The sequence below is a fragment of the Coloeus monedula genome (assembly GCF_965178545.1).
Source record: "Coloeus monedula genome assembly, chromosome: 2".
Lineage (NCBI taxonomy): Eukaryota > Metazoa > Chordata > Aves > Passeriformes > Corvidae > Coloeus > Coloeus monedula.
Window position 1 is genome coordinate 5,401,022 of NC_138782.1, and position 12,667 is coordinate 5,413,688.

Consider the following 12,667-nt stretch of genomic DNA (forward strand, 5'->3'; position numbering starts at 1 on the left):
TGGTTGTTTCAGTGGCACAGCTGGAAGCAGCAGCCGTGTGGCTGGGATGGACAGCAGGCACGGATCCCAGCAGCAGTTCAGTGGAATGGCCATGGCACTCTGCCCTGGCTGAGCAGCCCTCCCGGGAACCTGAGAGGAGGACAATGGAAATGCAGCTCCAGCAGCCTGGCTGGCTGAGCTGGCACAGCCAAAGCAATCTGCTGTCCCTGCTTATCCCTAGATTGGGCTACAAAATCACTGCCCAGGTGATGAAGACACAAATCCCATCCACTTGAGATGAGACATAAACTTCTGAGCTACTCATGCAGTATTACTCAGACTCAATTCTCTAAGCTTCTAAGGGGGCAGAAAACACGGAGCACATTTTAGGACCATGCATTGTGAATGTTTTACTGCGCTTTGCAATACACCTGCAGCCAATATTTGAACAGAACCTCTGGGTTTTGCTCTCTGAGCACCTTGGTTAGGTATATCCTGAGTCCAGGTGCTCGTGAAACAGTTTCTTTCAGATTTCTCTGAGCAAGTGTAGCTCACAAGGATGTTTATACACTTGTTACTTGCAGCAGTGCTCTTTTCCCTGAATACTTGGCCTTCTGAATGGCTTTCCTTTGGCAGCCTGCCAGAGCTTAAGTTTGGAAACATCACGAGCATTTTTCTTCTGTAATGAACTTGTAATTAGTGTACTTCATTTCTCTATTTAGTTAACGATAGTGCCTGACTGCCCCCATGCTCAGAGAAGCACAGGTTACTATTTTTAGTAGGTTGAAAATAAATCAGAGAAGCTCCTAGGTTTGGATTGTTGCTTTTTTTTTTCTTTCAATGACTAGATAAATTTTAGCATGTATTCTGTGCAGCCTATGGAGCTGCTTCATCCAAAGCTGAAAGTTAATAATGCAACAATATTGCCTTCCAGGTGGTTTTACCTTCCCTGGCCTGTTTGAGGTTAGCAGTGTATGAAGAAGGAGGGAAATTCATCGGCCATCGGATATTGCCGGTCTCAGCAATTCGACCAGGTAAAACCTTTATCCTCATCCAGACAGACATTGTGTGGTTAAAAGAGACAGCAAGGCAGAATCTCAACTGCTCTAAATCAGCAGCCACTCAGCAGCCTCATAGCAACTGAGGACTTGAATAATCTATCTTGGGTTCAAAAAAGAAACATACCCTATTTCACCAGAAATTTAAGTTTTTAACCATCCAGGAAAACCAATGGAATTAAAGCATCGGAGGCATAGTTGGCACTTCCTTATCTCCAGTACACTGACTTCATGCTCACAGGTTTATGCTAAAAAGTGCAACTGCACACTTTTAAGAGGAAAAAGGGCAGCAACAGCCAATTTTGATCTGTCATCTTTGTGAGAATGGGATGTGGCTGGGAATGAAAGCAAAATCTGCTCCTCTCAATGTAATTTCTACATGCATGAAAGACTGACCTATCTCTGTATATCTGTATATAGTTGTTATATCTCTGTAACACCTTTAAATCAATCCAAAATTACTTTCATTCTCATTGCTGAAAATTAAAAGAAAAATATCAGTATTGGCCTCTTCTAAATCATATTATTTCTGCTATAATTAGTGGCCACTTAAATGAAAATTGCTTTGTGCGACAACTCCGGCCACATTTTCCAGGCCAGAGACTTGTTAGAGATCCTGCTTCAGAAAGATGCAGTGACATTGGCAGTTTGAGCAAGGGAAGCGTTCAAGTTCAGTGCCAGATTTTCCAGTGAGGAGAGGAAGCTGAATTAGGGCAAGCATATGGGCCATGAACATGCTCCCAGCTTCACTTGCAGTGGAAGAGGAAGAATATCTGTACCTACCCTGCGCCTTATCCAGCCCGAAGCTCACGTCCCCATATCTGACAGTTGGCCAAATTATTCCTGAAGAAGAATTTCCACACCTTTTTCATGAGCAAACTCTGTTTATCAATCCAGCAGAAACCTTTTTTATGCCAGCTGCATTTTCTGCTGGATTAATGGATATAGCTGTTTCCTGGAGGATCTGCTGAGTGCCAGAGGAAGGTAGATGGGTGATGGGAGAGGAGAAGGGGGTGGGAAGGATTTCTCTCTTCTGGTAAGTGCAGTCTTCCCAGAGCTGTTCCCCACAGGCCCATTCTCTGTCCTTGTGGCTCCAGCATCATCACTTTACAGCATGTGATGGAGAACAGCCTGCTGCTCTGAGTTTGTGTCCATGCTGAAAACTTGCTGGAGGATGTTGAGAGAACTGAGAACCATTTGTAGTATGTAATTTCTCTCTTTTCTGAGATGCTATTGAAAGTTATATCATGCTGTCCATCCGCATACTTGTCACTATTCCCAAAGCAAGGGTTTAACCATTACTTGGAGAGAGAGTTGCTCACATCAGCCAAGTGAGGATTCCCCCAGATAAATGCATCCTGCTCCTGACTTGGATCCTGACACTTCCCTCATGTGTGGCTCCCAAACTGGACATGGCACTCAGTGCCACACGGTGATCAGTCAAAGGTTGGACAGCCAGCTTTCAAAACAGTCTGGAATTTTTCTTTTTACAGAATTATTTCTAAGGATGGTCACACAATAGGATTTATACACACAAACACACTCTGTAGCCATCATGCCACATTGTGTATTTTTAAAATTAGATCCTGTGTGTGGATGGGCTGTTATATCTCATTTTACTTTGGCTGTTCAGATTGCTGAGTACTACCAGAGTCACTTTTGAAAATGGAATAAGATCTACTAAACTAAAAAAACTCCAGACACAGGTAATAAAACAGAATACATGAAAAATTTAAATAAATTACCATTTTTAGCATCAGTCACATATGTAAGAATAAACAGAACATACTATTTTAAACCGCAGTGCCATGTGCCTTTCTAGCAGTCTGTACACTTATCCCTGAAACCCTTCAGGTAAACCTTTCCCTCCCAGAAGTCCCTGGAGCTGCTTGGTCAGTTGGAGCCACACTATAAATAACAAATGATAGCAGAGATGCACTGGAAATGCCTGTGGAAGGGTTTATGCTGTGAACTGGTTGTTCCTTACTTTGCAGGCTATCACTACATCTGCTTGAGGAACGAGAGGAACCAGCCTTTGACACTGCCAGCTCTCTTTGTGTACATAGAGGTCAAAGACTACGTACCTGACACTTACGCAGGTAACTCTGTAGTATGCAGGTAATCTTCCTACTGGGGAATAGAAAGGCTAATTGAAACACAAAATGCATGGAGTGTGGATGACTTGCCAGGCTGGGATAACAGTCCTGTGAGCAAAGGTCTGCATCTGATGGATCACTCTGTCTCCTCCCTCCTAGCAGATGGCCTGATCTACAGTGACTTGCCTGAGGCTTAGGATTAGGGCCAACTCTTACTTGCAGCAGACTCCAAAGGAGGAAATACCCCAGGCATTTGCCACTGGAACACAAATTACACTTTGCATGCAGGACACACGAGTATGTAATTGTTTCCTAGGCAAAGTGCCATGCTCGAGGGAGAGAAGTGTGTATAGCCGTTGGCTCTTAACAAGGGTAGGTTTAAATGCCATGCAGTGAAAGACCGTCTTCTGTGAAAAACACTGTTCTGCCTCCTTCTTAAAACCTGAGGAGTGCTGGGGCAATAACACCAGGGCTTTGAAACTGAAGTATTTGCCTTGTTCCTAGATGTGATTGAGGCCTTATCCAATCCAATCAGATATGTAAACTTGATGGAGCAGAGAGCTAAGCAGCTGGCTGCACTGACTCTGGAAGATGAGGAAGAGGTCAAGAAAGAGGTAAGGGAGGTTTCTGAGTCTCTGGAAATCATGCTACAGTATTTAAAAGCACCTACTTTGCTTAGAAAGACAAATATTGAAAATCCCTGGGGACTGTACATGTTGATTACGTGAACACCTGTAAACATCTCACCATGGACGAGACTGGGGCACACGACACCCCAGCAGCATTGCACTGTGAGTGTGGTTTCACTGAAGGCAGCGTGGTGTACATTGGGCAGGTTGTTGTTCAGGGGTGAAAGAAATGAAAAACTGTGTTATGTGTGTGCTGTGCAACTTTGCTCTGTAGGAACTGAAATCTTTGTGAGTCAATGCCTGTTGTTTTCCAGTGTGCTACTGGTTCCCCTTGTTAAAAAGACAACTCTGTGTCAGGAGCTTTTCCTGAAAATATTAAAAATTTTACAGAATTTCTGACTGTCTCTGGAGAGGTCATTCTGTTGAGAAACATTTGTGTGTCTCAGTTTATGGTGTCTCTATAGATTATCTGTGAGCAAACATGTCCTAAAGAGACACAGGGTAATCATACAATAATTTAGGTGGGAAGGGGCCTCTGGAGTTCAACTCATCCAACCCTTCACAGATGTTAGAAAGAGCAATGAAGAGGGAGGAGACCATGGAGTAAATAAATGGTCAGGCCTATTGTAGCTGAGCTGAAAGCTATTGGAGCTACAATTTTAGTTGTTAGGTATCTGGATTTATATGGTTACCTGCTGCTGTGAACCCATTTTTCTGTATGATTGAAGGTGTTGTGCACTGAAATGCACAGATGTTCTGAGCATAACTGAGTTCAGCCGTGGCTTCTGATGGACTGTGCACGCTCAAACATTCAGTCTCTCTGTTCCAGACACTCACTGGGGCTTCCAGCAGTGTTTGAGAATATCAGCTTTGTCTGTCTAAGGTGGCTGTGCCAGGTGTTGTGCACACCAAGTGATCAGAATGCTCTCAGCACAGTCTCTAGCAAAGACAGAGAAATGCTTTTTAATCCTAAGCTGCCCTCTGCTCTGGTGCCTGCCTTCTGCAATTCTCAGATGTGCAAAACCTCGCTGAACTAGATTTTGTAACCAAGAATACATTCCCAAAGCAGACCAGATGAGTGAAAGTCATTACAATTCAGTAGCCAACAATTTACTCTTTGTGCAGTGTCACAAGTTCTGCTGAATGAGGACACTGAAATGCTCAATAGTATCTTACATATTTATCTAGGACACACTACACATGAGATTCTATATTAATAGCAAAGCCTTTTTTTACCATAATCCTTTAAATATCTTAGAGGTCATTTTTACTTTTGAAAAACTACACATTTTCCTGGTATGTACAGGCTTATTTGTTAGTTAGAAAAATTCTTGTCGTAGAGTATCTTCTGCAGTGAATGGAAGATAGATTACTCTGTCGAGGGGCTTGGAAGCTCATAGGATAAAGGAGCTTGTTTTGGACAAGCACAGAAATACTTTGTAAAAGAAAACGGTAGTGATCGTAGTGGTGCTTTTGCTAAAAATATGTAATGGTTGAGTTAGCTGCAGCACCAAGGTACAGGGACAAAACTGCCACTGGAAGTGTCGTCAACCTGAATTCACCACTGCTACCTTCTATTTTAAAGGCACTTTTTGGGTAAGATATTTTGGTCTGTACTTGGAAATCTTGAATTCCCTGACCATGTCAGTCTGTTTTCTTCACTTTTTTTGGCCCACAACAATCACACCAATTAATAATTGTAAGTACATTCACTGGCAACACAGCTGAACAAACCCAAGTGTGTTTGCTAGAAATGAGCACCTAATTGCACCTGGATTCACATTTCCAATGCCCAGTTCAAGCTTACACACTATAATTGATTGTGTGCGAAGCTGAGCTGTCTCCCAGCACAGATTCCACTCCCCATACTTCTTTCCTTCCCCTCACACACATTTTTGATCTGAGCAGCTGTCAGAGGAAAACTGAGAGGTTTTTGCTTTGCTTTCCTTGCTGTAGAAGTTTAAACTCAACCTCTTTAGGAAGTTCCCCAGGCTTCTCACAGAACAGCATTGAAGGAAGCTACCTAATAGTGAATTGTTTTGAACAAATAAATCAGCCTTTCTTCAGGCTTCACATTACTTTGTCTGTTAATGGTCAGTGTAATCACATAAACAAAGAATGCTGAAGAACTGACAGAAGTTCCAGCATCTTTTCTGGATTTATTTACAAAGTTCCCATCATAAATATGACAGGAATTCCTACCTTTACCTTTCTGGTCGGTTCTTGCTTTCCAGCCTGGCCTGAGAAGAGCTGGTTTTGGGGAATGCAATGCCTGCAGCGTGGGTTTTGCACCTTTAAATGAATACATTGTAAATCTCCCAAGAGCATACAGGTAGTGAAGGTTGCCCTCTCTTCCCTTGCCTGGTGTCCTTTACAGACAGGAGGAACAATCCAAAGAAATTGGCAAGGAGTTCCTTGGTAAGAACTAATCCCAGCCTGAAGTAGCTCCTTTTCTCTGTAGAAATAAAAATAGACCATATAGATTCCTCTGTGGGTATGCATCTCTCTGCTTAGTAAATGTACTGTATTGCAAAAGACATGACAACGTGAAATAGAAACCAGTTTATGTGAATATTAAAACTCTAAATTAGAAGGCTGGGTTACATCATGTTTTAAAAACAGCCTGAAAGGAAAAATCCTTTTTTTAAGGAAAAATTGTGTTTATTTTAGCATTCTTTTAGCATAGTAGGATGAATTATGGGAAGAGAAAGTGCTTTTTAATGAGATTAGATTGCTTGATGTAGTGAAAATTATTCCATATTTACTTTGTGATCCTGCCTCACATTTCTGCTTCAGTTTCTGAAAACAGATGTTTTATGTCCTAGACTGACAGGTTATATTAATAGTTCCTCAACGAGCTGAGATGCAGCATCTCACAGCACATAAAAACCTGGTCTCAAAAGAAGGTAATACCCACTTTCCATGCAGTGGGGCACAGTGATGCCAGAAGTTAGGAATTCTGCCTTTATTTGTGTTAACTGTTGATGATCTGTGTAGCAAACGTTGTTTTTATTAAACTAATGAACTGCAGCTTGTGGAGAGCTGAGAGGATAACCACATCTGTGTGTGTTTGTCACAGCTACAGCTTTTGCCTGTCACATTGTTCCTCTGTCAGAAATGTTGGCTAAATCATGTTTTTTCCATATTTTGTTGCAGTCATTCCTGATTGATATAAATGAAGTTGTTGGCATTGGTTTTCAATTGCATCGTGTTTCTGCCTACAGTATCTTCCTCCTGTAATTCTGGTAGGAATAGGCTGTTGAGACAGGAATTGTTTAGCAATATACAGTGTAGTGTCAGGGTCAAGCTGAAGGAAATCAGTGGCAGGAGCAGGGCAAAACAGTTGGATCAAAACGCATTTTGCCTCTATTGATGCAGCACAGGCTGATATTTTTCAAGTGGGGAGTAATCACGGGGCAAAAAAACCCAACAACTGTGGTATCCTGCCTCTGCATGTAATGTGATTACCATCAAAGAGGGAGATGGAAGCAGCTGAAGGAACAAATCCAAAACTTCCCTGGGACACCATGGCAACTGGCCCCTTGCAGGGACAGCAGGAAGTGGGGCCTGGCCATTTCAAAATAAAAATTGCTTTGAATGACCTTCTGTTTGCTGAGTGCCGGGTGCCTGCTTAAAACCTGATGGTCACAGGGACCATTTCAGATGGTCAGTGTGTAGTACCATGCACGCTGCAAGCCTGAGCCTTGAGGAGACTGGAGAGAGGGAAAAGATGGTGGAAAATGCTTAAATCTTTGGATACCACAGATGTGTTCATGCAGCAGGATGGAGGTACTGTTTATATATTACCCTTGGAGTATAGTTACAAGAAGGTAAGATCCTGGGAGTCAGAAGGATGTCTCTGTTCTGTGAGAATGGTGGAAAATGGTAGTGCTGTGTGTATCTATGAAATTTAGAAGCAATTTTGTGCACACATTTTGTTCACAGCAGGGATTTGAGGAGCATTCTCCTGCCAGCATCTACATTATTTCTAGAAAGATTTTGTGGCTCTTCACTAAAATACAGCCTTCACATCTGGTGCAGCTAATATATATTGTACTGAAAAATGTCCCTGATGAGTTATATCTGCTTAAAATACTTTTTCAGAATAATACATGCTCTATTTCTGCCTGAAATTTACCCAGCACAAATGAGCCACCTGGGTTACCACAGCTCCTAAGGATATCTTCTTCTGTTGTTTTCTTTTAGAATGATTTTTAGATACAACATTTGCAGAATTTTACATTTAAAAACCAGGCTGAACTGGACCTACCTGCAAATAGATCAAGTCTGCTAGTTGGGAAGAATAATGTGAATTATCATGTGATTTCAGATTGACCACGGGGATGCACCATCTGAAGCTAACAATGAACCCAGGCCAACACCAGCAGAAAATGGGGTAAATTTCACTGCCTCCCTCACACCGAAACCAGCAACTCAGGTTGTCCACAGCCAGCCAGCACCAGGTAAAAAAAACCAAACAACAAAACAAAGGAAAAGAAAAAAAAAGTCCCATCTTTTTAAAATAAGTCTGGATAATAATTTTTGAAGTGCTTTGTGTTTAAAGAACAAAGCTGGGAAGTGGTGTGTGTTTGTTTTGTTTGTCTAAAATAGGTGGAAACTTTCCCACCACTTTTCTCTGCTGTTGGGGCAAATCTTCAAATATACAAATATCTGCTACTTAACAGTTGCTCTAGTGGTGGAAATGAAGTTCATTACAAGCAAGAAAATGTGCTCAGGTTTTTTTGTTGATGTTGTTGCAAGTGCAGGAATCTTTCGGAATTGTTTTTACAGCTGTGCCTAATTTATGCATGTATTTATACATCTTATTCCACACACGAAATACAGGCTTAGGTACTTCTGTATTTTGTATTGACACATATGCTAAAGGAAATGCTTGTTAAACACAGTGTTTATAATTTTATGACTGCAGTCTCTATAGGCATGCTCTGACTGACTTCCAAGGAGCTGGATTCATCCTGTGTGCAGGAATTTGGCACTGACATCATAATACGTAACATAGTTGTACTGTCAGCCTAATGCCACTCAAATGACTTGTGTGAGTGGTTCAGTCCTCCTTATAAGTAAAACAACACAGCTCAGGTGGGTTTTTGGAAGGTCACCTTTCTGTGTTGGGTCACAGGGTTGATGTTTTCCATGTTGCTCCTCTCCTGCTCAAAAGATGTATTTTCTCCAATGATGAATAACTGCCATGTCAAGGTGTGTCCTGGGTCACCTGCCATGTTTTAACCCTCAGTCAAGCAGCACAGTCATGGCTGATGTTTTAAAAGAATTGGAATTAAACATCTCTTTTACCTCTAGGTTCGGTGAAAGCACCTGCAAAGACAGAAGATCTTATCCAGAGTGTCCTCACAGGTAATAAATACACAGGTTACACTGCACAAATGATAAGCTTTTTGTCAAGAAAAACATCTTTTTTTTATGAAATAGGCCACCTGGCTTAGGCATTTCTTCCAAGGATTAGCACTGCAGTAACTCCTAGAAAATGCACATGCCAAGTGTTCTTCCTCAGGTTTGCAGTATTCAATGTTTGGGCGCATTTCATGAGATTGGGTGCCAACAGGGAATTTTTAAAAAATTGTTGTAGTTTCATGAGCACCAAGTTACCATCTAATGCAGAAAAAAGAGCAGCATTATTGTGAGAACAGAAACTAAATTTGTTCTGAATATAGTGAATAGTAGAGGAACCATTTTATCACGGTGCTTTCTATCCAGTTAGCTTATTTCAGGTAAAACTACTCAGTTTGTGCCGTATTCCCTTTACCCACAGTAGACAAGCAGGTTTTGTTTCATTCCTGCTCACGGCAATCCCTGGCTCCTCTGACTGAAATCCTACACTGCTGGAAAAGTGAAGTGACTTTTGTTATTATCATTGCAGAAGTGGAAGCACAGACCATTGAGGAGCTAAAACAACAGAAGGCCTTTGTGAAACTTCAAAAGAAGCACTACAAGGAAATGAAGGACCTGGTGAAGAGACACCACAAGAAAACCACCGACCTTATCAAAGAGCACACGGCAAAGTACAACGAGATCCAGAACGACTACCTGCGGCGGAGGGCGGTGCTAGAGAAAACTGCAAAAAGGGACAGCAAGAAAAGGTGGGTTAAACATAGCCTGCCTCAGCAGTGTGCTGCTGGAGATCTTTACTCGGGCCTTCCCTTACCGTAGAGAACTCAGAGGGAGGTGACAGAGCACAGAAGAAACCAAAAGCAGCACATTCGTCGTTAATGGTGGAGGAGAGTATTGGCTCCCAGTTAGAGCCTTGGAAAAACTCACACTACGGTAGAAGGCATCAGGTGTAGAATTAGGGGAAAGAAACACCTGGAGATTATAAACATCTGACTGCTGTTTAAACCATGAGTGATCCAGAACACTTGGGGATCTCTTAACGACTGCCTGGCTTTGCCTCTGCATGAACACCCCTTCTGTGCTTTCTCTTCCCAAGCCTTGCACCCTGTCTCTTTCTCTGTGCTGATACAATTTTTATATTATTTATTTACTAATTATTTGTTATTATCAATTTAAATGCAGAAATGGCAATGACTTCTTACTAACCTTTTCCACAGTTATTGCCTTATTCCTATGGTAAGGAACTGCATGTTAATAAAGAAAAATTCGTAACTCCTGGCAAAGCATATGCACACACAGAGCCAATCAGGGTCAGATACTCTTGCAATTGAACTTTTATTTCTCCCATTGGTGCATCCTTTTTGTCTTAGCATCATTTATTTTTTAAAGTAACTAGATAAGCACAAAAGTCCTCTTAATTTTTATGTCAAATTGATGCAGCTGCAGTTCTTAAATACGATGATATTGAATGAACTTTAAAAAAAATTACTTTTTGGTAGGAGATGATCAGAGAAAAAAGCTGCAAGCCTGCTCTGGCTGCCACCCTTGTTGATAGTACCTCTAAATGTAAATGACTGGGACTCAGGCCATAACTTGTCCCTGGGCAGGAGCTTACTCATTTATGCTTTCCTGATGACAGAATGTCATTTGGCTTAATAAGAGCTTGACACTCCCAGTATATCTGTGTTCAGCTGGCTTAAACTGTTGCCGGTTTTCAGGCTTCCAGGTTCTGTACTTGAGTTTAACAAACTCCCTTAATGACTGGCTGTCATCTGCAAGCACAAGGATATTTTATCTGCAGTGTTTTCTATCACCAAAGCGTGTGACAGACAGTGGCAGGCAAAACAACAGCACATTTCTGTCTTTTCTCCTATTCACATTTAAGCAGAAAATCAAGCTGAATAAATAAAATGACTCACTTGTTTTTGAGCAAAAAAGGATTTGGGTTTTTTACTGTGTTGTGATCTGACTGCAAACCATTCATGATGTCAGGCAGTAAAACCCTGCAGTCTCCTACGTGGAGCTGCCACAGTGGTGTCGGAGATGTGAAGTTTTATGTGCACATACAGACAAGTCTGGAGGTTGAATTTTAAAAAACGCAGGAATATATTTTCAGGGATTTTCAAACTTGCAAGTATATATTATCTCAAGCAGCAGACTTCTAATAGAACACTACATCCCAAGGATAAAGGGGATTTTAATCATTTTAAATTATTGCTGACACTCTTTGCTTGTAACTGCCAAGTACAAATCACTACTTCACCGGAGTCCCTGTATCAGATGGGCATAAAAATGTGTTGTCTCTGGTCAGGAGCAATCTCTGCTTTATGCCCTTGTCTAAAATTGAGCCAAGATTCAGTAAAGCCATTGTCTACAGGAAGTTTGAAATATTTATTTATACACATGCACAAGTGTTTTGTTGGTGTTGCTCTGAAGTTTCTTTAATGATCATGTTCCATAAAAAGCAGTCAGTATTTTAGCCAGTGCTTAGAAATAGGCCTGATTTCTTTTTTCCAGAAATACAAGAGAAATGTCAGCTTTAAAATATGTATTGTGTAATGGCATCATATGCTGACTGTAATATTCATTAATACTGTCTTCTGGCTCTGTAATATTTAAATTACCTTCACCCATCACACTGACACCACTTAACCTCTTATCAGAATATTCAAATACAATAAAAATACAAGAAATAAAACAAGGCTACCTTGGGATTCGTGTCCTCTGATGGATGAAAGCAGGATCACATTATTTCGGGTGAAGTAACTCTAAGTGACAGCAGCTGCACACTTGAACCTGGGAGAGAGAAGAGAGGCAGAGCCAGTTCTCTGCATTGTAATCTAGGCACATTTCTGAGGAACAAACTCATTTTTCTCCCCATGTCAACCCTCCCTGTTCAAGGTTTTGTTGTTTTGTCCATCTCCTGCGCTGTTCTGACGTTTCCCAGGCAACTGATTTAGCACCTGAGCATGGCAATAAGCACAGCAGCAGAGCAGGGACAGAGCATCTTCTTAGTTTTTAATGTATTTTCCTTGGGTTTGGTTTAGTGTTGGCTTGAGAGTGATACTGGGTTTATTGCTTATTTTTCTCTTGAGCAGTTTAGTGTCATCATATCTCCTTTCACAGTTACATCCATCCTTCCTTCTGTCTTAAGAAAGAATAAAATAGACCCAAGCTGTTCCTTAGGGTTGCTTTTTAGCTTCCTTACTGTGTTTCTCCCTTGCTCCTGAGGGTTGCCTCCCTGAGGTTTGCTCCCCACTGGGGTGTGAACTTCCCTTCTGAAGTCAGCAGCCCATGGAGCACTTTCCTGTGTGTGCTATGCATGGCATTTCCTGAAGGGGGGACAAAACACCAAATAAAGGGATGTTCCTACCATGTGCAGCATTTTGTAAGTGCAGATGTAAAGTTAAGCTCTTAAATTTATTGCTGAGTGCATGCAGGGATGACTTGGTTTCCAAAATATTCAGCATTCACCCTTTCTGCTGAGAACTGTGCATCTTTGAAGTTCAAGTTATGTCTGGAAGTGGGTAAACAAGTT

General features: G+C 41.5%; 1 protein-coding gene across 4 annotated transcripts in view; it reads left to right on the forward strand.

Moving 5' to 3' along the window:
- PLCB1 (phospholipase C beta 1) overlaps positions 1–12,667 on the forward strand; it is a 341,984-nt gene that overhangs the window by 266,654 nt on the left and 62,663 nt on the right. For all 4 annotated transcript variants that reach the window (XM_082302895.1, XM_082302897.1, XM_082302898.1 and 1 more), the window contains 6 exons: positions 914–1,013; positions 3,032–3,136; positions 3,638–3,747; positions 8,093–8,225; positions 9,082–9,135; positions 9,659–9,878. In XM_082302895.1, coding sequence (XP_082159021.1) covers positions 914–1,013; positions 3,032–3,136; positions 3,638–3,747; positions 8,093–8,225; positions 9,082–9,135; positions 9,659–9,878 — 722 coding nt within the window. The remainder of the gene's footprint in view (positions 1–913; positions 1,014–3,031; positions 3,137–3,637; positions 3,748–8,092; positions 8,226–9,081; positions 9,136–9,658; positions 9,879–12,667) is intronic.